The sequence below is a fragment of the Eutrema salsugineum genome, unplaced genomic scaffold, assembly GCF_000478725.1.
Source record: "Eutrema salsugineum unplaced genomic scaffold, Eutsalg1_0 scaffold_4, whole genome shotgun sequence".
NCBI classification, from domain to species: domain Eukaryota; kingdom Viridiplantae; phylum Streptophyta; class Magnoliopsida; order Brassicales; family Brassicaceae; genus Eutrema; species Eutrema salsugineum.
The window spans coordinates 7288670-7315096 of NW_006256686.1; the positions used below are offsets into that span (position 1 = coordinate 7288670).

At 39.3% G+C, this 26427-nt stretch overlaps 3 protein-coding genes across 3 annotated transcripts; 1 reads left to right on the plus strand and 2 right to left on the minus strand.

Annotated features, from left to right (window-relative positions):
* The first annotated feature begins 3083 nt into the window (after positions 1-3083).
* Positions 3084-4285, plus strand: LOC112084426. The gene is made up of 2 exons (XM_024153557.1): positions 3084-4027; positions 4087-4285. Exons 1-2 carry the CDS (start codon positions 3084-3086, stop codon positions 4283-4285), a joined length of 1143 nt encoding a protein of 380 aa, XP_024009325.1.
* Positions 4286-6489: 2204 nt separating this feature from the next.
* LOC112084427 (uncharacterized protein At3g43530-like) lies at positions 6490-8031 on the minus strand. The gene is made up of 6 exons (XM_024153558.1): positions 7980-8031; positions 7704-7835; positions 7466-7605; positions 7255-7416; positions 7067-7205; positions 6490-7004 (listed from the first exon to the last, which is right to left on the minus strand). Exons 1-6 carry the CDS (start codon positions 8029-8031, stop codon positions 6490-6492), a joined length of 1140 nt encoding a protein of 379 aa, XP_024009326.1.
* Positions 8032-8251: 220 nt separating this feature from the next.
* Positions 8252-8877, minus strand: LOC112084428 (glutamic acid-rich protein-like). The gene is made up of 3 exons (XM_024153559.1): positions 8710-8877; positions 8453-8611; positions 8252-8404 (listed from the first exon to the last, which is right to left on the minus strand). Exons 1-3 carry the CDS (start codon positions 8875-8877, stop codon positions 8252-8254), a joined length of 480 nt encoding a protein of 159 aa, XP_024009327.1.
* Positions 8878-26427: the final 17550 nt, after the last annotated feature.

Sequence of the window (26427 nt, forward strand, 5' to 3'; positions counted from 1 at the left end):
TTTTTGTTGTTTGGTCGCTGGGTGGAATGCATAATACCTACAAACCGACGGGTCCCCTACCCCAATAGAATCCATTAACCAAAACTTTTTCAAGAAATGATGAATGCAATTTGGAAAGTTATGTTCGTCAACCCCAGAAATCTGTGGGGTGGGGGGGATGGGGGAGAACAATTCTCACTACAAACTATATCATCAACAAAATATCGCAAAAGTAACTGGCAAAACGCCATATGAATTATGGACAGATAGAGTATCTTCATACAAATACCTGAAAGTGTGAGGCTGCTTAGCAATTGTCGCTGTACACCTCCTAAAAAGGTTACCATAGGATCTAAAACCATTGATTGTATTTTTATTGGATATGCACACAGGTAGTGCCTATCAGTTTTGGTTCACAAATCAGATGAACCGATTTTCAAATGAATACAATAATGGAATCAAGAATATTTCTTTCCTCGAACACATTTTCCCGTAAAAGGATAGATAAAATCCAAAACGCCCTCGAGAAGATGAGACAAGCATATCTGGGATTCCAATTTCTTAAGCAGACGAAGAGATTGAACCTAAACGGAGCATAAGAGCGCGTAAAAAAAAATCCTTCGGTCCTGATTTCATGATGGTCTTTCTCACCAAGAACGAACCAAGAATGTTTAATGAAGCTATGTCTACTCCAGACGCACCTCTTTGTGAGGAAGCGGTCAATAGTGAGATGAACTCCACTAGACAAAATCTTACATATGAAATCACTGAGCAACCCGAAGGGTTTAAAGCACTAGGGTGTAAATGGATCTTCAAAAAAAAAATGAAGACCAATGACTCAGTTGATAAATATAAGGCTAGACTTGTAGTTCAAGGATTCTGACAAAAAGGTCTGAATTTCTTTGACACTTATTCTCCAGTAACATGAATAACCTCGATCAGAATGCTGACTGGGATTGCAGCCTTAACAAAATTTGGAAATTCATCAGATGGATGTCGAAACTGCCTTTCTAAATGGTAAATTAGAAAATGAATTATCTATAAAACAACCCGAAAGATTTGTAGTCCCGGGATAAGAACACAAAGTCTGTAGATTTGTGAAGTCATTATATAGACTGAACAAGCTACAAAACAATGGCATGAAAATTTTGACACTGAAATGATGTCAAATGGCTGCAGCATAAACGAATGTGATAAATGCATCTATATACAAACTACTCCTAGTGGTTATATCCTACTATGTTTATATGTAGATGACATGTTAATTATTGACAGCAATAATGACATAATCCAACAAACTAAAAACATGCTTAGTGGACAGTTTGACATGAAAGACATGGTCTAAGAAATGCCATTCTCGGGAAACAAATCACAAGAACCTCTGATGGAATTACCTTGTCTCAAGCTCACTATGCTGAAAAGATACTTGAATGGTTTAAAAACTATTCAAATGGGACTGCAAAAACTTCAGCTGACTCTTAACTTTACTTGACCAAAAACTCAGGTGAAACAGTGGTACAAGTTGAGTATGTACGGGTAATGGGTAATTTTATTTGGACGCTGTGCTAGAGAGCTCCAAGCTCTTAAAAATCATTCCGCCATACTCTTAAAAATTTCAAATACTCTCATTTGTAGGAATTTTCCATTATACCGTTAATAAAATCGATTTTCTATATTATTATTATTTTTTGTTTCTAAATATTCAAAATTAAAAAACAAATGAGACTAAAAAAAATGAGAAATCTGAAAAAAAAAAACCCGCAGCTGAGCTTCTTCTTCCCCGACATCTCCTCCCTCCATTCCCTCTCTATTGCTTGAAGCTGATTCCGCTAACCACCATTGAAGCTGAGTATTCTTTATTGTCAGATATGTTATTAGTTTAAGACAAGATGTACACAGATCCTTTGAATGCAGGTTTTTTTTGGGAATTTTTTTTTGGAAGAACAAATGCAGGTTTTGATTCTGGATGAAAACGAATTATGTTCATTGTTATTGAACTTGTATTCATCTCTACTATCTGGGTCGTTTTGGATATAGGTTTGGTTGAATTGCATTATATCGAAACAGACTGTATTGTCTCAGGATTTGTTTTGATTGTTGCAACGGTATTGAACATTCCACCCCCTCCAGATTTGGTATTACTGTTAAAATTATGTATTACTAAGAATGATGAAATAACTGTAACAACTGGGTATTACTGATACTAATGGAATAACTGTAACAACTGGCTAATACTGATACCACTCGAATTACTGTAACAATTGGGTATTACTGAGAATGAGAATAATTGAATAACTGGTACAACTGAGAAATACTGTGACTGAGACTAGTAGTATAACTGGTACAACTTTGTATTACTGAATCTTTTTATAATTGTTTATTGCAGGATTCAATGAGCAAGGGTTCCATAATCATTAATTTTACTACTGGAGGATATACCGATGATGACTACCGATGGAAAGCAAAAGAACATTGGATGTACTTGATAACATTCAGATCAACATCTGTAGAAGAGATAACAAATAAATTGTTAGTGGAAAAGATATGCAAGAAGATTGGGGTAGATGAAAACACGGCGAAACTTAAATTAGAAATGAGAGAGATAAAGCTTTAGAAGAAGAGGCGACTGAGGATATCATAGTTGAAAATGATAATGCATCACGTGCTCTGATAATGCATCATGTGGATAACAATGGTGATAACGGTGGGGAGAACAATTCTGATGATGATGGGAAAATAGTTGTGAGGACGATGGAGGGAATAGTTCTGATGACGGGATGGATAACAGTTTTGATGGTGGGGTAGATAGGGGTGTGATAGTTGAAATTGAGGAGTTATTACGTCCTTCTCAAGGAAGTCAGTCGATAGAAGCATGGGAAGATGAGACAGGTATGGAGTTAAGATAAGAGTTTGAATCCAAGAAAACTGTGATAGATTTAGTTCGGAGAGCTTCACTTAGTAAATTTTTTGGGATCTCACTTAAGAAATCGGATAAGAAGCGGTGGGTGGTAAAATGTGCTGCTGAAAAAGAAGGTTGTGCTTGTCATATTCGAGTTGTGAAAAGTGCAAAATCAGGATTTTTTAAAATTACAAGATATAATAAAATGCATACATGCTCTCGGGTGTCACGTAATGGCTACGCTAGCACAAGAGGCACAAAAAGGTTAGTTGCATCTTTGGTGAAGGAAAAGTGTGCAAGTCAGTTGCAGACCACAACACCAGCTGAAATTATGACTTTACTTCAAACAGAGGTCGGTGTGTCAGTGTCTTATGCTACTGCATGGAGAGGGAGAAATATAGCTCGTAATGAAGTGATTGGGGATCTAGAGGAGAGTTTTTTGTTGCTGCCTTCTTACTTATACATGCTGGAGCAGGCTAATCCTGGAACAAAAACGAAATTGTTTTTAGACGGTGAAGAGAGGTTCAAGTACTTTTTTGTCGCCATTGGACCTTGCATCGAAGGGTTTAAAGGAATGAGGAAAGTTATTATTGTAGGTACAACATTTCTGAAGGCTGGCTATAATGGTGTTTTAGTTATTGCAACAGCTCAAGACCCTAATCATCACCATTACCCTTATGCATTTGGTGTTATTGATGGTGAAAAAGATGCAAGTTGGAATTGGTTTTTCGAAAGGTTGAAAACCATTTTTCCAGATAATGGTGAGTTGGTTTTTGTAACTGACCGTAATCAAAGTTTAGTTAAAGCGGTTGGTGAAGTGTACCCGAGGGCTCAACATGGCTTTTGTATATATGATATGTCGCAAAATGTGAAATCTCATGTTTATTATGTGAACAAAGAGGAGGCCGCTGAAAAATTCAGAGAGTGTGCAAGGGTGTACACAGAAGTTGAGTTCCTGCAAAAGTATGATGAATTTAAAAAGAGGTACCCAACTGCTGTCACTTATCTTGAAAAAGGGCAGGAAGATGGCACAGAAACCATCAACAGTGTGAAATACTGGGCAAGATATTATTTTCCCGGTAAAAGATACAACATTGACACTAGTAATAGTGTAGAGTCGATAAATGATGTTTTTAAGAAAGCTAGGAGGTTACCGTCATGATCGATGTGATTGTAGCAAAATTTGGTGAATGGTTTAACACACATAGGAAGGAGGCTGCATTTGGTCAGGTGACAGAGAAATTAGTGCCTTATGTGGAGAATATATTGCACTCGAGATGTTTAGTTGCCAAGAAAGTAGTTGTTGTGGAACTAAACAGTTTCGAGTTCATATACAAAGTTGCTGGAAAAGATGGAAATGCTTATGTGGTCCACTTGTTACAGAAAACTTGTGAGTGCAAGACATAGACAAGTACCCCTGTGTACATGCGTTAGTTGCAGCTATAAAATGCAACGAACAAAAAGATGGATCTAGGTATTTCCATTACAATGATCTGTGCTCTAGATATTATTGGACTGGCCAGTGGAAGTTGGCATACGTGAGGACGATCTATCCAGTACCGCCTAGATATCAGTGGTTAATTCCAGCTGAAACATGTGGTTTTCTCTGAAAACCACCAGATTTTCCCAAGCGAAAGAAAGGAAGAAAGAGGGATAAGAGGTTCACATCCACGGGAAAACACCGCTGTGTTAATAAACGGATGCCAGGACAAAATTTTGCAAGGACTTGGTTACATTGTAGTCAAGGTTCGGAGACAAACGCGGAGACTGACGGGACAAACGCAGAGTCAAACCAGAATGTGTAATTTACATTTTTGAATTTTTGTATTACTGGAACCACTTGGAACAACTACCCGGCTATTTGTAATTTGTAATTTTTTTTTTTTGGTATTACTAGAACTACTTGGAACAACTACCCGGCTATTGTCGTAAACCTTGTATGTTCAGTTTTTTGGTATTACTGGAACTACTTGGAACAACTATTTGTAAAATTGTCTATATATTTAATCGGGGTTAAGACATGTTGTTTTAAAAATAACATATAGTTCCAGAGTATATGTAATTAAATATATATATATATATATATGTATAATATGTATTAAAAACAATGTGTATTCTGTAATTTACAAATTATGAAAACTGTTTTGGGCACACTTATCTCATATAATATTATAGGTTTTTTGGATACTTTGAAACAAATAGCCTTGATATAAACCAATATCATCAAACTTTAACATATCCTAAATGTTATTTCATTAATATGCTAGTAATCTCTTTAATTTAGCAGTTATGATCGGTACAACCAACACATGTTTTATTAATTATAGGTAATACCAAAAAAACTAGAATTCGACAAAAGTACAACTGTTGGAGAGTGTGACAAACTGTACAACTACGAGGTACAACTATGTATAGTTTTCCCCCCATTTTCAAAATTTTAAAAATTTCGAAATGGCGCCATTTTGAAATATTTCAGAATTCATTCTTTTTCCTATTTTTGGTACTTAAAACCTCTTGTACGTCTGTCCTCTTGTACTTCTGTCCTCTAAAAACCTTTCTCTCTCAAGGAAAATATATCCTCCCCTCCCAAACTCTTGTTATGGATCCCGAGAGTTACAGCAAGTTCAAAAGAAACAAGAAATACATTGATATGCTGTATTGCATAGCGGATGGTGACTATGGAATTCCGACGTATTGTTGTCCATGTGAAGGACAGATCGTTGTCACCGATGGGTCTTCTCAAACGAGATACTTTCAATGTGAGAACTTCAAGGTCTGTCTGTTTTGCGATTTCGGTTGAACTTTTTCAGTTTCTGGGTTTTGGTTTGCCAAATCTTTGTTTCGGTTTTACTTTTTTCATTATGTGTAGAATGATGGCTTACATGTTCGCAAAGTATGGGCAGATGCTGTGGGAGAATAGATTGATAGGATCAAGAAGGATGTTACTACTAATGGAAAGAAGACTCGAAGAATGGCCCTCCTTGAATTTCAGGTCAAACAGATGCAGATGGAGCTGAAAAAAATGCTGAAGAAATTGCTAAACTCAAGGAGATTTTAAGAAATGTTTAGATTTTAAGAAATGTTTAGTTGCTTCAAAAACAATGCTGTAGAATAATAATGGATCTTATGTTATTTTATTTTAAATGGAGTTGATTATTAATAAAGGAGTTGTAAACCCTTTTTAAATGATTTTACCAGTTGTGCCAACAAAAGAAATTTGTTCTTCAAACGAAATTAGCCGATTAGTACTTCCAGTTTTACCAGTTGTGCCAACAGACTTATTCTAAACCCTTTTTAGCCGATTAGTACTTCCAGTTTTACCAGTTGTGCCAACAAACTAATTTGTTCTTCAAACGAATTTAGCCGATTAGTACTTCCAGTTTTACCAGTTGTGCCACCAATTTGTTCTAAACCGTAAAAATCTTTTCTATCGGGATTCATTCAACCGCTTAGGAAGGAAACAAGGTCCAAGCAAAATAGAATAGCAAAATAATACAAGCAAAAGTCTTAAACAAGATCCTAAACCAGCCCCTAAACTCTAAGTCTTTTGTTTATTTCTCTTGGGAGCTCCCTTCTTCTTTTCATCCTTCGTTGACCTTTTCTTCCCTTTCTTATCTTCTGTAAAAGGGGTTTGTTTGTATTGTGATTTTTTTCCTTTTTCGTCCACTAGTCCTGGTTACACAGGTTGGCACTTCTCCGTCTATTTCCTCGTTCTCTTCTTTATCCTTCTCCACATCAGCTCCTTCCTCATTCTGTTCTTTATCCTTCTCCACATTCTCTTCCACATTCTCTCCTTCTGTTTGCTTCTTCCCAGCACAACCAGCGCCATCATTTGCCTCCTCACCATCGCCATGGTAATCTGCATCAAAGAAGTTAAGACGATTCTCTTCGTCTTCTTGATTTCTGTTCTTCTCTTCACCCACATACAGCTCCATCTTTTCGATTCTTTTGTCATGATCATCTAACTTATTTCTCATTTCCATAAACCCATCTTCCACTGATTTCTTCAAGCCCTCTAAGCCTGCAATCAGTTTCTCTACCTCATTTGTAGGAGTCGATGCGGTTTTACGAGCTGGTGTTTTAGGACCCGATGCTTTTTTCCCTTTGTTCTTTTGGCTATTGACATCTTTTTGAACACTTCCTCAAAGAATATCTCACTTTTCTCCTCCAACAAAATCGATTTCCAACCATCAACAACATAATCCGCTACATCTTGGTCTATATCGTCATCATCCATGATGAGAGCCAGCAGTTGCTTCTCATCATCATCCATGATGAGAGCCAGCAGTTGCTTCTCATCATTCGATGGAGCCAACACACTTTGATCCTAGCAATGGAGAATATCCTCAATTATTTGCTAAGATTTGAGTTCTAACCTTTGTTGCACCAAGTTGCGAATTTATTTCCGAAAGTGCAAAACCTTTCAAATCTCCTTTCTTGAACCTGCTCTTGCACATCCTTGGACAGCTATCCTCAGCTTCTACAACAGCTTCTCTAAAATGTCTACCAAGGGCTGGAATTGCCTCATAAGCTAGGAGCTACACATTACACAACATGAATTACTAAACAAATTTAAAAGGAACATACATACAAAGAATCAGACAACACATTATGACAGTTATTCTTATTTAACTCCATAGGAATAATGAAACTAAGAAACACTTTGTTTGCACGTTCAGACACATTCTCATTTAAATTCTTCACTATATGCGAATGTCCTTCATATTCTGATGAAATGAAAATCGTCCCCACAGAAATGTTTCACACAAATCTAAATCACTAGCCGCTCTCAAAAAGAAAGGCACTACACCTGCAGCATTATTACCTGTCTTCGTCTTCCTAACAATTATGTTGGCTAAGAAGTAAACGACAGAAATATTCATCCTACCTCTCACTTTACTTGACTTCATTGACTCCATCTTCTCATCTACATCCTTCAATGTTACTTTCTTCTTCCCTTCACCAAAATGCTTTTCAACAAACTTACTACTGTCACCACCTTACCTTTCGTAGTTCTCGGGGTAGCTTTGACAGTTCAATCCAGAAATAAGTCCTAACTCTCTCAAAGAATACCGGATGGGCACCCCCATTTACTACAAACCACATTCCTTCATCTTGCTTAATGGCACCATACGCAGAATAAGCATCCACATCCCCTATGATTTATGATTTTCTTCCAAGTACATGTGGAAGAAGTGCTTGAACTAAGGGTGCATTTTGAACCACCTCAACTCTCTAGCATCTAGCACCTTTTCTAACGTTTTCACAACCTTCTCAATATAGCATCTTCCTGACAGCTTGATGTTGATATTAAACATACCGGGTTCAAAGCACAACTTCTCTGGTGGTATAGTTTACATCTTCTTCCGCCTCCTATTCATCATCGTCTTCTGCCTCCTGTTCATCATCATCTTCCGCCTCCTCATGTTCCTCATCATCTTCCTCCTCTTGTTCCTCATTTTCCTCCTCCTCAAGTTCCTCACCTTCCTCCTCCTCTTGTTCCTTTTCTTTCTCCTCCTCTTGGTCCTTTTATATCGCCTCCTCGTGGTCTGATTCTTCCTCACCCTCTAATACCTCAAATTCCTCGTCCTCTTGTTCCTTTTCTTCCTCCTCCTCTTGGTCTTTCGGATTCTCCTCCTCTTGGTCTTTTACTTCATCCTTCTCGTGGTCCGTTTCTTCCTCCTCCTCTTGGTCTTTTGGAATCTCTTTCTTCTCTTTTTCCTCGATGTTCACCTACATTAGTTGTACCAATTTCGTTTAGTTGCTCCAGATTTACTTAGTTGGTCCAGTTTTACTTAATACACACAATAATCCATATGGACGAAACATACCTCCACATTTGTATCGTCATCACTTGTGTCGTTGTCGGCTTTCACTTTCTCTTGCCGCCTCCTCACCATTTTGCGTAATTCGCTTAGGGTCGGTGGACCTCCTTTACCCAAACATGGAGGTTTTGCGGAGGTTGGAGGTTTTGCGGAGGTTGTCCTCGTCCGAGCCATCACAACAAAAGACGATCGAGTTGGTTGGTGATGTAGGGGATGATTCGACGCCAATCGAGTTCTGAAGGCTGACAATTGGGATAACTCGAAATGTCCGATTCCGATTTAGGGTTCGTCCTCTCCCCTCTTCTCTCGTTTTTTTTTTAATTTTTTTATTTGAAAAAGAGAAACAGAAAAAAAAAATTAATTACAGAAATTTCACAGATTCGACCCAAACCCATCGGATTTTCGAAGTACCCGACCTATTTAGTGGTTGGATCTGTAATTACGAAAAATCTCTTTGGTTTTTTATACATTACCTTAAACTTTGAAATTAAAAAAAATATATATATATATATTAATAATAGTATGTGGAGTATTATAGAATTAAATTCAAGATTGAGGAGCATTATGGGCACTTGTCCATTTTATTTACTTAACCAACTGTACTAGACCAGATTTAGCACACACGGTACTTAGTCACTACACAAGTAATCTAGGACACAAACACTGGAAAGCCATAACTCGAGTACTAAACTACATTAGATACACTAAAAGTTATGGGCTGCACTATGGGAGAGAACCAACAATTTTGGAAGGATACAGTGACTCAAACTGGATATCTGACACCAGAAATTCAAAAAGCCACAAGTGGATATGTATTTATCCTTGGAGGTGCAGCAGTATCATGGAAATCTTCCAAACAAATTCTACTAGCCAGATCAACCATGGAGTCTGAATCTATAGCTTTAGATAAAGCTGCATAGGAAGCTGAATGGTTCCAAAATTTATTGGAAGATATTCCAATGTGGGAGAAACCAATCATGACAATATGTGTATACTGTGATAGCCAATCAACCATCGCCCAGGCACTGAATAATTTCTAAAATGGTAAATCGCGTCATATAAGAAAACGACATAAAACCATTAGAATCTTGATCACAATTAAAGTAATCTCAATAGATTACATAAAATCAGCTGATAACCTAGCAGATCCATTTACTAAGGGTCGAGCTCGTGATCAAGTTCTAAAATCATCAAAGAGAATGGGTTTAAAGCCTATGACTTAAAAAGATGGTTCAAAAGGGAAAACTAAGTCAAACAAAATTAAACGCACTGAAAAACGTATTGTCTTGACCTAATTCCCAAGATGATAAACAGTGCTTACATACAATGCTCATTGTATATTAACAAGGCTAAGCATAGATTTTAAAGATAAGACCATAGTTTTGATATATCAGTGGTGTGTTCAAAACACTTCTTAAAACAAAGTCTACTGGCAAGTCACCTAGTGAGTGTGAAATGAGTCACCTACTGGCAAGGGCTTCATTTCTAGGAGAATGAAGAACAGGCTATGTTCTCCAAGTTCACTCATGATTAACCAGGCAAGTTCAAGGCTACAATGAACACAATAGAGAACTAAGTTCTACGAGAAAATGAAATCGGGTTGTACCTGTTGTCCTATGCTGAGATGTTTTCCACTGTTGTTGATATTCGCCAGTGGCGACTGTACCTGCTCGGGAGGCACTTTATCATACAAACCAACCAAAAGAGTTTGCGTTTCTTGCTGGAGCAGCACATCCTCTCTTCCGAACAGCAAAAATGGATGGGAAATTTAGTAGGCTATGATTATGAGATTACCTACAAGACCGGATTGAAAATTTTGCAGCTGATACTCTATCCAGGCGCAAGGAAAGCCCCTGTCTTAATACAATTGTGATGCAGCAAGCATCGCTTTGAGAGGAGCTAAAACAGTTGGCGAAGACTGATCCGTATTTACTGAAATTAGGAAAGTTCGCCGACGAGGCTCCTGGACGTCCTTATAGACTTTTGTGCTATAATAATCGAGTGGTGATTCCTCCAAAATATCCACTCATTTCCAGCCTTCTCTATGATAACCATAACATACCAATTGGAGGAAACTCTGGTATTCTTCGCACCTTTAAAATGTTAGCGTCACATTTTTATTGGTCTTCAATGTAAGGTCTGTCAAGGATTATGTCGCAGCCTGTGATATATATCAGAGAACAAAGTACCAAGCCAAGTGTGGGAAGACGTCTTAATGGACTTTGTTGATAGGTTACTGATAACACCGTATTTTGACCATTTTTATAGATAAATTTTAAATGCTTTTTAAATGGTTTTTATTTCTTTCAAGTTTATTTATCATGGTTTTGCTATATTTTTAGTTTCACGACTCTTTTCAGGTTACTTAGGTAAAAATAATGCAAATTGGAGAAAAATCCACTTCTAGCCAATTTTGGACCATCAGAAGTTTCACATTTTATAAAGACTTTCTTACCACGCTCAAATTTGGACACAAGATAAAGGAGAGAACCATATTTCTAATTCAATTGAATTTGGGGCAATCTAACGGTTGGATCATAAGTTATCTCTAATTTACTGAAGATATGTTTTGCAGTCTTGCGAAAGAAGCAAGAGAATGAATGAAGTTTGGACATCATAAGCTAACCACCACGGTCCAAAAGCTCGTGACTGCGGTGAATCAACATTTACCAGACATGGAGAGGTTTCATTCTGCGACAGGCCCATTTTTGGCCCAATGGCCTGTTTTCAAGCCCAACTCATTCTCTCTTCAAAGAAAACCCTAAGGACGACCAGAAAGATTTGGAGACCTATAAATATGTATTTTAGAAGACATAATTCGTGTGTCCTCCTTTCCTCTTGAAGACATAATTCTTTGGGAGATAAAGATTCTTCTCTTGAACCTTTGTCATTTCTTCAGTTTATGCAATCTCATTTACTTTACTGCTTTTCTATTTCAAAACCAATGATGATATTTTCAAGCTCAGCCATGTCTGAGTAGATACCTTGTTGGGTAAGAGGACCATCAAAAGGGTCCCCATGACCGACGACATCTAGGTTTTTAGGTTAAAGGATTTTGATTTTAAATGATTATTCCATTCATCCAAATCTCTATGCGGTAACACTGGAGTAGCTAACCAATGTCCAATCCTAGGTTAAATCCGAGCCACGAGAGTGTTGTATCTGGGTTGCCTGAACTGGATCTTATGGATGTCACTGTCGTAGAAGACGAAAGCTATCTACGAAGGATACATAAGCCAAGATGGATTCCAATCTAAAATACATGATCTTATTCTGGTATGAGAGTGAGAGTTAATTTCCAAGGATAAGTGATTAGATGATTAGGATGATGAGAGTTGGCTAATCTTACAAGTGTCTATCCTAGTTTCAGAATCATAGAAAATCCTTCCCTAGCTTCCTTGTATTGTAGATCATGAACCCTAGAGTGGAACCCTAGAGATGAACCCTTATATCCAGCACATTTTTCATCTTTGTTTTGATCTAGTGTTTTAGTTTTATTTCCTGTTTAGCTTAGTAGAAATCATGACACCAAAACACAATAAAAACCTCCCTAAATACTACAATACATAGCTGTGCATGTGCAGACACTATGGTTTACAAATTTAAAACTTCTTTTGCGACACCAACTCTAGCTCGCATCAGTTACGTTGTTCTGGGAATCATACATCCATCATGGTCGTAGTCGATCGCCTTACTAAGCCGATTCATCTCTGGCTTATCCGTATCACTGCAAGATCCGTGGCGGCTAACTTTGTTGAACAAATCGTGAAGCTTCATGGCATCCACAAATCAATTTTCAATGATCGAGGTCATGTGCTTGTGAGTGGATTTTGGCGTGAGCTATGACGGTTAGCTGATACACAATTAAGGATGTCCTCAGCTTATGATCCTCAAACAGATGGGAAAATATAGATTGTAAACCGTTGCATCAAGCATTTTCTTAGGTGTTTTGAATTGAGTAGTTTCATTAATATCGTGGGCGGAATATTGGTATAACACCACCTATCATTCTTCCACATCTCTGACCCTGTTTCAAGCTTTTTATGGTTGTCTTCCTCCTGTGTTACATGTTTATGAGGCAGGGACAACAACCATATCTGAGCTCGATGAACAGTTGGTGGTGAGAGATGAGATCCTAACAAAATTGAAGAAACATTTACATACTGCTAATCATCACATGAAGCAGCATGAAGCAGATCATGGATGCAAAACGTTGAGACGTCTTTTTAATGTCGACGATTGGGTTTATCTCGAACTTCAACCTTATGGTCAACATATGATTTTTTTGACATTCATCTCAAAAGCTGTCAACTATGTATTCTGGGCCTTTTCAGATTGAAGCCCATGTTGGTTCTGTTGCTTATCGTTTGGCCTTACCAGAAGGAACAAATGTACACTCTGTTTTCATGTATTGTTTCTCAAGCGTTAGGTGGGTTCAGATATGTTGGTGGCGGGAACACTACCCCCAATGCGAGCCAATGAGTTTTTGTGTCTGCAGCCAAAATACTTGTTGGAGTTAAGACACGTTGATCGTTAAATAAAAAGTGGCAGAAACACTAGTTCAGTGGTGTGTAATACCAAAGACAGAGGCGACTTGGGAAAATTTTCAGCAGTTACACATGAGTTTTCCTACTTAGGAACCTTGAGGACAAGGTTATCGGGGCAAAGGGAGTAATGATGAGAGAATGGAACTGGTCCAATCAGCTGAACCAGAACGCAGGATATTAAACTGGTCAAGAAGACCAGACCAAGCCAAAAATATGCATTCTCTGGGTTTTATTTGTTTATTTGAATTAGTCAATTGTTTCAGTCTTCAAATAAGAAGAACGAGTCTTCCACTTGTTTAGAAAATTTTCTTCCACTTTTCTATGTAAACGCAAGAGTCTTAGTTCAAAAACAACAACACAACTTATCACAGAGTTTTTCCTTTAACTGAACTTTATTGCTAGTACATCTGTTGATAAACCTTACAAGTTTCAAACATGATTTAGGACAGACTCAAGACACACCTTGCTACTCCTCCAGCTCCTCATTCCAAATACTTCGCTTGTCATGTACTCCATGCCTATGCCATTCCATTCTTCAGTTCATCTGGTTCAGCAACTACTTCAAGCGCAGCTACATTTTCAATCTCCCCTTTTTTAGCTTCGTGTGACTCACAAGCACCTGTTTTCAGACACAACACACAACTGCCACAGAAACACCAAGTACCAAGACATCCAAGACAAACAAAGCACATTTCATACGATGAAAATGGTTAAACACAAGGTCTTGAGTCAAACAATGCCAACAAGAGTTTAACGAGCAAAGTACACCATGCTCCCCCACAAACTTAGCCTAATTCAAAAAACAAAAAAAAACTAGACTATTACAAGAGCTCTCCCACAAATTAAGCACCTGCATCATCACCCACATCATCCCTTGGGACTTCACCTCGTGGGACTTCTTCCCACATATCTTCTCCCCCTGCTTGTGATCACCGAAGTTAAAAAAACAACAGAGTTAGAGATTAAAGCAACAAACAAGTCAGAGTCAGATTCAGCAAACTTACTTGTAAACGAGTCAATCACCATGTTGACCACACCATGGAGATGACTCAGCACACGGCTCACATTCCGGAGCGCCAAGGTGACTTCATTAGCACTAGCCGGTGCCAAAGGAACACGAATCACCCCGAGAGGTGTACTTTGAGTCCTACCAGGAGCAGAGTCAGATGGCCTGAATGATGCATCAGGAGGTGGAGCACTGAAGGACCAAAGTGCACACTCGGCGATGACGTTGGTTGCTGCTGAGACAACTTAGGTGGAGGAGACGGAGATCTCGATGCATCAGCCCTCTGCTTCCCTTTCTTCTTATCCTTCTTTGCAGCGGTGGCCTCTTTCTTGATGAACTCCTCACCACTGCGAGAATCTTTCTTGTACCGAGATGGTACAATGTGAGTCTCCCTGCGACCCAGCCGAGGCTCATGTTGCAGATTCAGAATCTTCTGAATCAAACACGGGAACACTGATGTGTCGTATCAACTGTGTGAGGGAACAAGTTTTACCCTTAACAAAACAAATGAAAGCCGCAAATGCACAGCTAATGAGTTGCAGTATTTAGGGATCGAATCCACATAGATTTGTGTGCCTGGTATTCTTCTACGGTTTTTAACTTTATGTCTAGACTAAATTGGTTTTAAAGGTTGGTTGTTTTTCTTGCGAATTAAACTAAAACAAAAGAAAGCAAATAAATCTATCCTAAAAAACAGGTAAGAAAATCGACTGAAATGTAATTAGAATAAGCAAATATCGAATGAAAGACTAATAAGGCAAGTAAAATATCGCATGAAAGGTAAATAAAGCAAGTAAATAATGAACTAAGGAAATTGAAATGCAGGTCTAAGAAAGCAAGTAAAAATCGATGGAATTGTAAACTATGGCTAAAAACGCTGAGCTTTTGGGAACTCTAAGGGATCATAATCGGTTTTAACACTAAGGTAGATAGATTGGGATTGACAGATAACGATATATGGGTTCTAGAGCTAGAGTACGGCGGTATGAATACGTCACTGCCGTGATCATAACCAACTGTTTCTCGCAACCCTGACCAGTAGGTTTCCACTCTGGCCCTGGAAGGGAAAGAACGCAAGAGCTGCACAAAAGTCGTCAATACTCACGATCTCGCCGCAGGTAGGTTTCCACTCCTACGGAAAAATCGCCTGTTTCATTCTAGGGCTGATACTTAATGAAAACTTTCGCAACACTAACTATCTAGATCAGATACTAGGTGATCAATCAAGCATACATGCAATAAGAACAAGAATAAACAGAGAACAGGTTGAAATCCCAGATCTATAAACCTAGATGTCTTAATCGATTATGAGAGCCCCTTTCGGGAACCCTAAGCCCAACTCGGGATCTACTCAGACATGGCTGAGTTCGACATCATCATTGGTTTTAATAAAAATAATGAAAAACAGTAAAGAAAAGAGATAAAGAAAGCTTCTCTATTGAAGAACTCGGACTTGAACAATCTTCTACAAAAATCTCATAAAAACGGCTAAAGGAAAAGGGTTTCTGTAAAGTATGAAGGGTTTTTTTCAAAAACGACCTAAATGACATGTATTTATAGTCTCCAATACTCCATGGTCTCTAGGGTTCCGGAATTGAGGCTGAAATTGACTTTGGGCTTCAGATAAGTGGGCTTTAACTCGGAGATTGATTGCCGCGTTCGGGAGTGTTGTGACCGCGGGGATTGGCTTGTTGGCCGCGGTCGGGAAGCTTCTGACCGCGGCAAATAGCTTGTTGGCCGAGGTCGCGTGAGTTGCTGACCGACTTCGAGTGGCTCCGGGGCTAATGGAATATCTTGAGATCCAACCGTTGGAATGTCTCCAAACCAAGTGCATTTGAAAGCTGGTTGATTCTTCTATAAGTTGTCCAATTTTGAGGGTGATCAGACGGTGAGAAGGTCTTCGTCTCTCCATGAGAGTTCTGACAGTCTGCATTTATCCAAAATAGTCTTTTTATTCCATTTTGTGCCTCTTTGTCCCAAATTACCTGAAAAGTCTTTTAAAATCCGGAAACATAGAAATCCTTTGAAAACCTTTGAAAATGGAGTAAACACACCTGTAAAAAATATTAAAATGATCCATAAAAATGGTCAAAATCCGGTGTTATCAACTCCCCCAGACTTAGTCTTTTGTTTGTCCTCAAACAAAACAAAGGCTAAATCTCGGCGAGAGGTTTGAAAACGCAGGAACTAAACAAAATCTCAGAGACCAAACTTCTAGACCAATATCAATCAGTATGCATCAATCGGGAATAGCCTAGAAAATTCTCACTAGCAATACAGGCATAACTAGTCCGTAATCCGTCATGCAGAAATCTATGCACTCAGATCTAACTTTCAGTCAACTAGCTCTTAACATTCATTAAAAATCTCGGTGGTTCTCATCGAAGAAAATCTAGGCAAGGCAATCTAGGCTAGGTGTCAAGAAGGATTATTTTGGGGGTAGGGCTTAAAGTGTTTAAAGGTTACCTGAAGATCTGGAGGATGCATGATATTATGCAAAACCGCAAGAGAGAGTGAAGCTGTCGGTATTGATAACACCGGATTTTGACCATTTTTGTGGATCACTTTAATATCTTTTACAGGTGTTTTTACTCCATTTTCAAAAGTTTTCAAAAGATTTCTATGTTTCCGGATTTTAAAAGACTTTTCAGGTAATTTAGGATAAAGAGGCACAAAATGGAACAAAAACACTCTTTTGGATAAATGCAGATCGTCAGAACTCTCATGGAGAGACGAAGACCTTCTCACCGTCTGATCACCCTCAAAATTGGATGACTTATAGAAGAGTCAACCAGCTTTCAATTGCACTTGGTTTGGAAACATTGCAACGGTTGGATCTCAAGATATTTCATTAGCCCCGGAGCCACTCGAAGTCGGCCTGCAGCTCACGCGACCACGGCCAACAAGCTATTTGCCGTGGCCAGAAGCTTCCCGACCGCGGCCAGAAGCTTCCCGACCGCGGCCAACAAGCCAATTGCCGCGGTCACAACACTCCCGACCGCGGCAATCAATCTCCGAGTTAAAGCCCACTTATCTGAAGCCCAAAGTCATTCTCAGCCTCAATTCCAGAACCCTAGAGACCATGGAGTATTGGAGACTATAAATACATGTCATTTAGGTCGTTTTTAGACACCACCCTTCATACTTTACAGAAACCCTTTTCCTTTAGCCGTTTTTATGAGATTTTTGTAGAAGATTGTTCAAGTCCGAGTTCTTCAATAGAGAAGCTTTCTTTATCTCTTTTCTTTACTGTTTTTCATTACTTTTATTAAAACCAATGATGATGTCGAACTCAGCCATGTCTGAGTAGATCCCAAGTTGGGCTTAGGGTTCCCGAAAGGGGCTCTCATAATCGATTAAGACATCTAGGTTTATAGATCTGGGATTTCGACCTGTTCTCTGTTTATTCTTGTTCTTATTGCATGTATGCTTGATTGATCACCTAGTATCTGATCTAGATAGTTAGTGTTGCGAAAGTTTTCATTAAGTATCAGCCCTAGAATGAAACAGGCGATTTTTCCGTAGGAGTGGAAACCTACCTGCGGCGAGATCGTGAGTATTGACGACTCTTGTGCAGCTCTTGCGTTCTCTCCCTTCCAGGGCCAGAGTGGAAACCTACTGGTCAGGGTTGCGAGAAACAGTTGGTTATGATCACGACAGTGACGTAGTCATACCGCCATACTCTAGCTCTAGAACCCATATATCGTTATCTGTCAATCCCACTCTATGTACCCTAGTGTTAAAACCGATTATGATCTCTTAGAGTTCCCAAAAGCTCAGCGTTTTTAGCCATAGTTTACAATTCCATCGATTTTTACTTGCTTTCTTAGACCTGCATTTCAATTTCCTTAGTTCATTATTTACTTGCTTTATTTACCTTTCATGCGATATTTTACTTGCCTTATTTTTGTTTAGTTCGATATTTTACTTATTCCATTTGCATTTCATTCGATTTTCTTTACTTGCTTTTTAGGATAGTTCTATTTGCTTTATTTTGCTTTAGTTTAATTCTAGAAAAACAACCAAACTTTAAAACCAATTTAGTCTAGACATAAAGTTCAAAACCGTAGAAGAATACCAGGCACACAAATCTCTGTGGATTCGATCCCTAAATACTACAACTGATTAGCTGTGCACTTGCGGCTTTCATTTGTTTTGTTAAGGGTAAAACTTGTTCCCTCACGTAGTTGACACTCAACACCGCATCAAGTTTTTGGCGCCATTGCCGGGGATTTGTTTCGCTGCCTTTTGCTATTTTTCTTGTTTTAACTTCTGATCTAGACACCTGATCTCTAGTTCTTTCTTAAAGTTTTTCTGAACTATCTTTCCCTTATTTTGTCTTTCTCTGAATTGCATGAATACCAGGCGTAGATCTGCAGGAGACATTCCAATTCTAGACGAGATAGACAGACACGAAAGAGAACTTCGAAGACTTAATTAGACGAACGCAAGGAATGGCCAACGACGACCAGCCTGGAGATCCTATTAATCGAAATTTAAATATGGACCAAGACGGGTCCGAACATGGAGAGAACGAAGAGAATGATCACATAGAAGGTGATCATGCTCGACAAGATGGAGAGGAGGATGAGGTTCTTCCAAGAAACCACCAGAACCAAGAGAGAGACGGACGTGAAGACCTTGATCCACCCATCAATGTAGCCGATGGTGACCACCCAGCAATTCAGCCGAATGAACGCGTTCACCGCCCCATTCCGCCAGCAAATCAACACCGAAGACAAGCCAGGAACCATCGCATAGCTGATTTTGATGCACCTACTCAAAATTTTCAGAATCGATCTGCGATTCAAGTACCATTTCCAAACCGGAATGAGTTTGAAGTCAAGCCTCAAATCATCTCATTGGTGAAGCAAAACCAGCTCCATGGAGTTCCTTCTGAGCACCCAATGGACCATATCGAGCTTTTTGAAGAAATTTGCAGCATGATGAGAACAAACCAAGTGCCACCTGACAATTTAAAGTGTAAGTTGTTCCCTTTTTCACTTGATACAGCTAGCAACGGAGATTTTGGGCAAAAGACGATAACCCAAGGAAGAGCTCTCATCGAAAATTTGGCTCAAGCCAATAGCAATGACTGTCCTGAATACGATCGATCGATGAAGCAAGCCGGAACAGACAACAAGGAGATAACCGAGTTGAAGAACATGGTGAGCCAACTTCTGAAGAGCAACAATCGCCCGATCCATGCCTGTGAAACCAACAATGGCGCAGAAGATGAAGGACCTAGTGATATCGATCACATTAATCAAGCATTTCAAGAAGAAGATGTGAACTACGTAGGAGCACTGGTGCCATACCAAAATCGCCCCAACAACAACTTCAACAACAACTTTCGGAATTCAAATTACAACAATCTCTCTTACCGCAATCCAAATATGGAGAATCCTCAAGATCAGTACTACCCACCTCAGCAAAAATCATTCCAAAACAAGTTTCAAGGTGGAAACTTTGGGGGAATAGTACCATATCAACCGCGACAGCCATATAACTACCAAGGTACGAATTTTAATAATCAATTTGTACAACAGCAGGGAGTCACGACGAACCAGCTGGCTTCACAAATCGGTAGACTTGAACAGTCCATCCAGCAACTCGTTATGACGAACGAAAAAGCATCTAAAGACGTGAACGTGAAAGTGGACTGCATGTACAATGATCTGAATGGTAAGTTTGAATCTTTATCTTCGCAAGTAAAAAAGTTAGATGTGCAAGTCGCCCAAACAGCCGACTCTATGAAGAGGCAAAGTGGAGTTCTTCCAGGAAGAGTTGAAGATAACCCTAAGAAGTTTTGCAACGCCATAACCACATTGCCCGAAGAAGAGTCTGGAACCGATGGAAAGAAAGAAGAAACCCCAATCTTTGTTCCACTGTACAAGGATATCGATCCTAAGCAGCCACCGTTTAAGGTACCTGAACGATCACCGTTTCAAAGGCTTACCAAAGCCGATGATCCGGGACGTTTTGTTTTCCAGTGTTTCATTTCAGGAATCAAGTTTACAGACTGCTTGTGCGATTCCGGAGCCAATGTCAACATCATGTCTAAGACATTTGCCGAAAAATTGGGCATAAAAACCTTAAGAACATCGACGGTTAAGGTTATCTTTGGAGATTCATCTCAAAAAGATACTGAAGGGGCGATTCATGATCTACAAGTTCTAGTGGGAGATAAGATTGTTCCAGCAGATTTCCAAGTCCTGGAGATGGATAAAGACAAGGAGAGACCACTCATTTTCGGGAGACCATTCCTAGCTACAGTAGGAGCAATAATCGATCACGCAAACCGGCATGCTGTTTTCCTCAATGTGGACCGAAAAAGGTACTATCCTACTATCTTAGATGAATTTCCAAGCAAAGGAAACAGGCCAAAAGAGAAAGAAAAGGAGAAGCCGAAAGCTTTTGCAAAGATCAAGATCATCATTCCACCAGATGCAACAGAAACTAGTGAAGACCAAATCCAGGAGCTGATCGAAAACACAAAAAGGGTTTTAAACAATATTAAAGTCCGAAAGAAGATTAAAGGTAAGAAGATTTCTCCTCAAGGAGAAGAAGTAAAACCTCCACCAACCGGAAGTGATAAAGGCACATCAAGTGGAGTGCCATTCAAATCAGCCTGATCCTTCATGCTTACGTCGAGCTAAACGACTTAAAACAAAAGCGCTTAATGGGAGGCAACCCATTTAGGTACTCTTTCTTTAATTTTTCTTTTCCTTTTTAGTATTTATGCTTTCTTTTACTTTTTAAGTTTTAGGTATTCTATAAAACAAAAAACACAAAAAAATCAGAAAATTAGAAAAACCAAGAAGAAAAAGGTAGGTCTTTAGCTGCTCGGCCCGGCAAAGACGAGAAGATTGGACAATAGGCCACAGGAGGAAGACCCACGGTCGCAACTGACGGGACCGCGGCAAAAGGTGCACCAACCGCGGCACCGTGAATGTGACCGCAGCCGAGCCCTCATCCACTGCGGTCGCGCGTCTCCTGACCGCGGCCGTTGGTCGTTGAGATGATTCCGCAGATTTCTGCCGCTTCCCGGTTTTGCCTGGTGATTCCCGGTATTTCCTGAAATGTTCCCGGTAAAACCCGAAAAGATCCTCCGTAAGTTTTAAACTTTCCTAATGTGTAAACAAGAAAAGGTAAATTCCCGTAAACTTAAAAATTTCCAGAAATTTTCCGTTTTTGCTTCAAAAACGCTTTTCAAAGAAAAGAAACAAACTTTTTGGATCAAAACTCTTTCTTCTCTTCTCTTCCAAAAAGACTTAGAGATTTAGGAGAAAGAACACATTTTTCAATTCTTAAGCTTTTTAAGAGATTTTTGGCTCAAACCTCACTGTTTTTCGAAGCTGATTTCAATTCTACCATCAATTCTCTCTTTCCAGCAAGGTATGAACCTCAAACTCACCATTCTTACTCGATTTTGAACTTAGGGTTTTCTTTAAAAACCCAAAATCTTGATCTATTGATGGTGGAAATAGCTTAAGAATGATAGATTATCCATTTAGGTTATCTAAAAATCGATTTTAGCACCTAGCTTAAGAGGAATTGAGATTTTTGAAATTTGGATTCTACATGCTTAATAAAAATCGAATTTGGGACAGCAAAATTGATGAATTTGATTTAGTCTTGTGTGATTAGTGATTAGTATTGGGTAATCTTTAGAATTCACATGGAAATTGCTCATAAAAACCGATTTTTAGAAGATTTCTATGTTGAGAACATCAAAAATCCAAATTTAGTCATGAACTACTTGATTTCTTTGATTTAATATCAATTTTGTTTGCTAATAATTTTAATTAGTCTCTTTATACTAGTATTAGTATAACAGATCTTAATATGTTAAAATTAGCACCCAAATTCACTCTTTTTCCAAGAATCATTTCATTTTGCAGAAAATGGATGAAACCAGATCCCGAAGGAGCCGTCGAACTGGTGGCAGCTCCGATGACATTCCCGACGATGCTACTCTAGGAGAGTACATGCTGAACCAAGCTAGACCGAGAAGAAGAAGCTATGTGATGAGATTGCTCCAGCACTCAAGAGAAACACGAGCACCTCCCGAACCACCACAGATTCGATACATTGGGAGGGAGACAAACCCGAGAGTGGACTATGCAAGGCGTTTCAAGAAGCTGAACATCAAACCCACGCCTTGCATTGATTATCATACACTTGAGATGCTTGGAATCAGAGAGGATGTGATCTGGTACATCGATGCACTTAAGCTGAGACCCTACTTGGAGCTGAACCTTCCGACTTATCCCGAGCTAGTCCGTGAGTTTTTAGCGACCGTTACGTTCCACCACACAAAGAGGAGGAACCCCAGAGCATCAGATGGCATCTTATCATTCTCTATCCGCGGACAGCCTTATTCTCTCACCATTTCCGAGGTTTGTGAAGCTCTTAAGCTTCCATACACTGATGGAATTTATCTTGAAGATGAAACTGATCTTAACCTGTGGAGAGAGATGGGTCATGGAGCCTATGATAGTGGGAGATCTAAGTCAGCCCTTCTTAGCCACCCAGCAGTGAGAGTTGTGCACAAACTCTTAGCACACACGATTTTCTCTAGAGCCAACATGGGAGGTGTTTTGAAGACTGAGCTCATTACACTTCAGATTTCGTTTATGGATGATCCACGACTTGCCTGCTTTGCCTGGATCATAGCGCAGAATATGGTAAAGGTGAAGCATGATTTACATGGTTGCGATGACACTACTCCAGTTTTCGGGAGTGCTATTACAGCGATACTACAGGCTGTAGGATTCGATTTCTCATCTGATGATCCACTTCCCGATGTCTGGTATGATCTACTTTATCTCTCTCGCGATCACACTATCTCTCGTGCCGCTTTCGATCCAGACAGGTTTGGTTACAAGTATTGCACTGGCACTGAGGAGCACCGAGTCCGCCTACCTTCATCATCTATCCCGAGACTGAGCAACGGAGGACGCCCTCGATGGACTCCGGAATCCGATGATTTTCTGCCATCCGTACCTCGTCTACCATTCACCATTGGCCAGTACATAGTGACCAAGGCGAGGCGTGATGCAGCTGCAGCCCGTGCTCATTTTCAGCAATCTATTCCGACCGGCCACACCTCATCATCTACATCATCACACACTCATTCCGATCTGGAGCGCAGAGTTGAGAGACAGGGACGACGCTTTGAGCGCGTTGTCACCTTCTTACAGGAGCAGCATCAGTTCGCAGACGACACTTCGGAGGGTGAGTGATTGATCAGCACTTCACTACCATCACGGTTCTATCATCATTTTCTTTTCTTTTATCTTATTTTATTTTATTTTGCTTTTATTCACCATCTTCTCACCAACTTTTTCACACTGGGGACAGTGTGATTTAAGTCTGGGGGAGGATGTCTATCCGTACTAATTATTTTCCTGCTTTTGCTTTTTAATTTCAAGTACTTTTTAAATTTTAATATGTAACATATTCGACATTAAGTATTTTTCAGGAAAGTTTGACGCAAAACTATGATGATTTAGACCTGCACACTTCTACACTATGCATGATAGCTCATTTGTGGTTAGCACTAGACTAGGCGGTAGCTAGAGTACTTGCATTACGAACTCCCACCAGAGGACTTCTATTCATGGAGATTCTTTCTGCCAGGATATACTAGCTCATTTTATTTGGACTTAATATTGATATCTAATTTTCTCATCATTGATTTTAGGCAGGCATCGACATACACATCTAGGACGTCTTTTACCCCACTTTTACCACTCTTTGTCGTCCTAGATGACCAGTATATCTTTATTTGGTACCATACCCTAAACCCAAAACCTTTGTTTTCAATCCTCATGCATTCTCTCTTTAGTTTATATCAGCAGATATGTGCAAAAACGTCGGAGAGAAGAGGAGCGACGCAGTTTTCAGTCACTCGCAAAAGAGACTGAATGGAATTGGGAAAGAAGAGTATCAGAAACATAATAAAGCTTTACAAGACAGATATTAACTGGTAAATTCGTGCTCTCTAAGAATCTATATCTAAAGGTGTTCCCTCTTTCTCTAAAAAAAAAAAAAAAAAAAAAAAGAAAACAAAAAGCCTAATGAATCTTAGATTGTCGAAATTTGTGGAGCAATGAGCAACCACTATTCGTTTAAGGAGCTATTGTTTTGAAAGATTTACAAAAATCTAAGTCTGGGGAAGTTTGGAGAGAACTTGAGGAAGAAGACCATGAATCTATGTCAAGAAGAAAGTGACTGAAAACTGTGGATACCAACAGCTTCACTCTCTCTTGCGGTTTTGCATAATGTCCTGCGCGCATCCTCCAGATCTTCAGGTAACCCTTAAACACTTTAAGCCACACCCCCGAAATAATCCTTCTTTACACCTAGCCTAGATTGCCTTGCCTAGATTTTCTTCGATGAGAATTACCGAGATTTTTAATGAATGTTAAGAGCTAGTTGACTGGAAGTTAGATCTTAGTGCATAGATTTCTGCATGACGGATTAACGGACTAGTTATGCCTGTATTGCTAGTGAGAATTTTCTAGGCTATTCCCGATTGATGCATACTGATTGATATTGGTCTAGAAGTTTGGTCTCTGAGATTTTGTTTAGTTCCTGCGTTTTCAAACCTCTCGCCGAGATTAGCCTGTGTTTTGTTTGAGGACAAACAAAAGACTAAGTCTGGGGGAGTTGATAACACCGGATTTTGACCATTTTTATGGATCACTATAATATCTTTTACAGGTGTTTTTACTCCATTTTCAAAAGTTTTCAAAAGTTTTCAAAAGATTTCTATGTTTCCGGATTTTAAAAGATTTTTCAGGTAATTTAGGATAAAGAGGCACAAAATGGAACAAAAAGACTCTTTTGTATAAATGCAGACCGTCAGAACTCTCATGGAGAGACAAATTGGACAACTTATAGAAGAATCAACCAGATTTCAATTTCACTTGGTTTGGAGACATTCCAACGGTTGGATCTCAAGATATTTCATTAGCCCCGGAGCCACTCGAAGTCGGCCTGCAGCTCACGCGACCACGGCCAACAAGCTATTTGCCGTGGCCAGAAGCTTCCCGACCGCGGCCAACAAGCCAATTGCCGCGGTCACAACACTCCCGACCGCGGCAATCAATCTCCGAGTTAAAGCCCACTTATCTGAAGCCCAAAGTCATTCTCAGCCTCAATTCCGGAACCATAGAGACCATGGAGTATTGGAGACTATAAATACATGTCATTTAGGTCGTTTTTAGACACCACCCTTCATACTTTACAGAAACCCTTTTCCTTTAGCCGTTTTTATGAGATTTTTGTAGAAGATTGTTCAAGTCCGAGTTCTTCAATAGAGAAGCTTTCTTTATCTCTTTTCTTTACTGTTTTTCATTATTTTTTTAAAACCAATGATGATGTCGAACTCAGCCATGTCTGAGTATATCCCGAGTTGGGCTTAGGGTTCCCGAAAGGGGCTCTCATAATCGATTAAGACATCTAGGTTTATAGATCTGGGATTTCGACCTGTTCTCTGTTGGTTGTTTTTCTTGCGAATTAAACTAAAACAAAAGAAAGCAAATAAATCTATCCTAAAAAACAGGTAAGAAAATCGACTGAAATGTAATTAGAATAAGCAAATATCGAATGAAAGACTAATAAGGCAAGTAAAATATCGCATGAAAGGTAAATAAAGCAAGTAAATAATGAACTAAGGAAATTGAAATGCAGGTCTAAGAAAGCAAGTAAAAATCGATGGAATTGTAAACTATGGCTAAAAACGCTGAGCTTTTGGGAACTCTAAGGGATCATAATCGGTTTTAACACTAAGGTAGATAGATTGGGATTGACAGATAACGATATATGGGTTCTAGAGCTAGAGTACGGCGGTATGAATACGTCACTGCCGTGATCATAACCAACTGTTTCTCGCAACCCTGACTAGTAGGTTTCCACTCTGGCCCTGGAAGGGAAAGAACGCAAGAGCTGCACAAAAGTCGTCAATACTCACGATCTCGCCGCAGGTAGGTTTCCACTCCTACGGAAAAATCGCCTGTTTCATTCTAGGGCTGATACTTAATGAAAACTTTCGCAACACTAACTATCTAGATCAGATACTAGGTGATCAATCAAGCATACATGCAATAAGAACAAGAATAAACAGAGAACAGGTTGAAATCCCAGATCTATAAACCTAGA

Coding starts and splice junctions, on each gene's coding strand:
- LOC112084428 (XM_024153559.1), bottom strand. CDS start 8,877: ATGGCTCGGACGAGGACAACCTCCGCAAAACCTCCAACCTCCGCAAAA. Junction 8,612..8,709: donor ATGACGATACAAATGTGGAG/GTATGTTTCGTC, acceptor CAACTAATGTAG/GTGAACATCGAGGAAAAAGA. Junction 8,405..8,452: donor AAGAGGACGAGGAATTTGAG/GTATTAGAGGGT, acceptor GCGATATAAAAG/GACCAAGAGGAGGAGAAAGA.
- LOC112084427 (XM_024153558.1), bottom strand. CDS start 8,031: ATGTGGATGCTTATTCTGCGTATGGTGCCATTAAGCAAGATGAAGGAA. Junction 7,836..7,979: donor AAGCAAGATGAAGGAATGTG/GTTTGTAGTAAA, acceptor ATTTTGGTGAAG/GGAAGAAGAAAGTAACATTG. Junction 7,417..7,465: donor TGTTGTCTGATTCTTTGTAT/GTATGTTCCTTT, acceptor TGTAATGTGTAG/CTCCTAGCTTATGAGGCAAT.
- LOC112084426 (XM_024153557.1), top strand. CDS start 3,084: ATGCATACATGCTCTCGGGTGTCACGTAATGGCTACGCTAGCACAAGA. Junction 4,028..4,086: donor GTTTTTAAGAAAGCTAGGAG/GTTACCGTCATG, acceptor TAACACACATAG/GAAGGAGGCTGCATTTGGTC.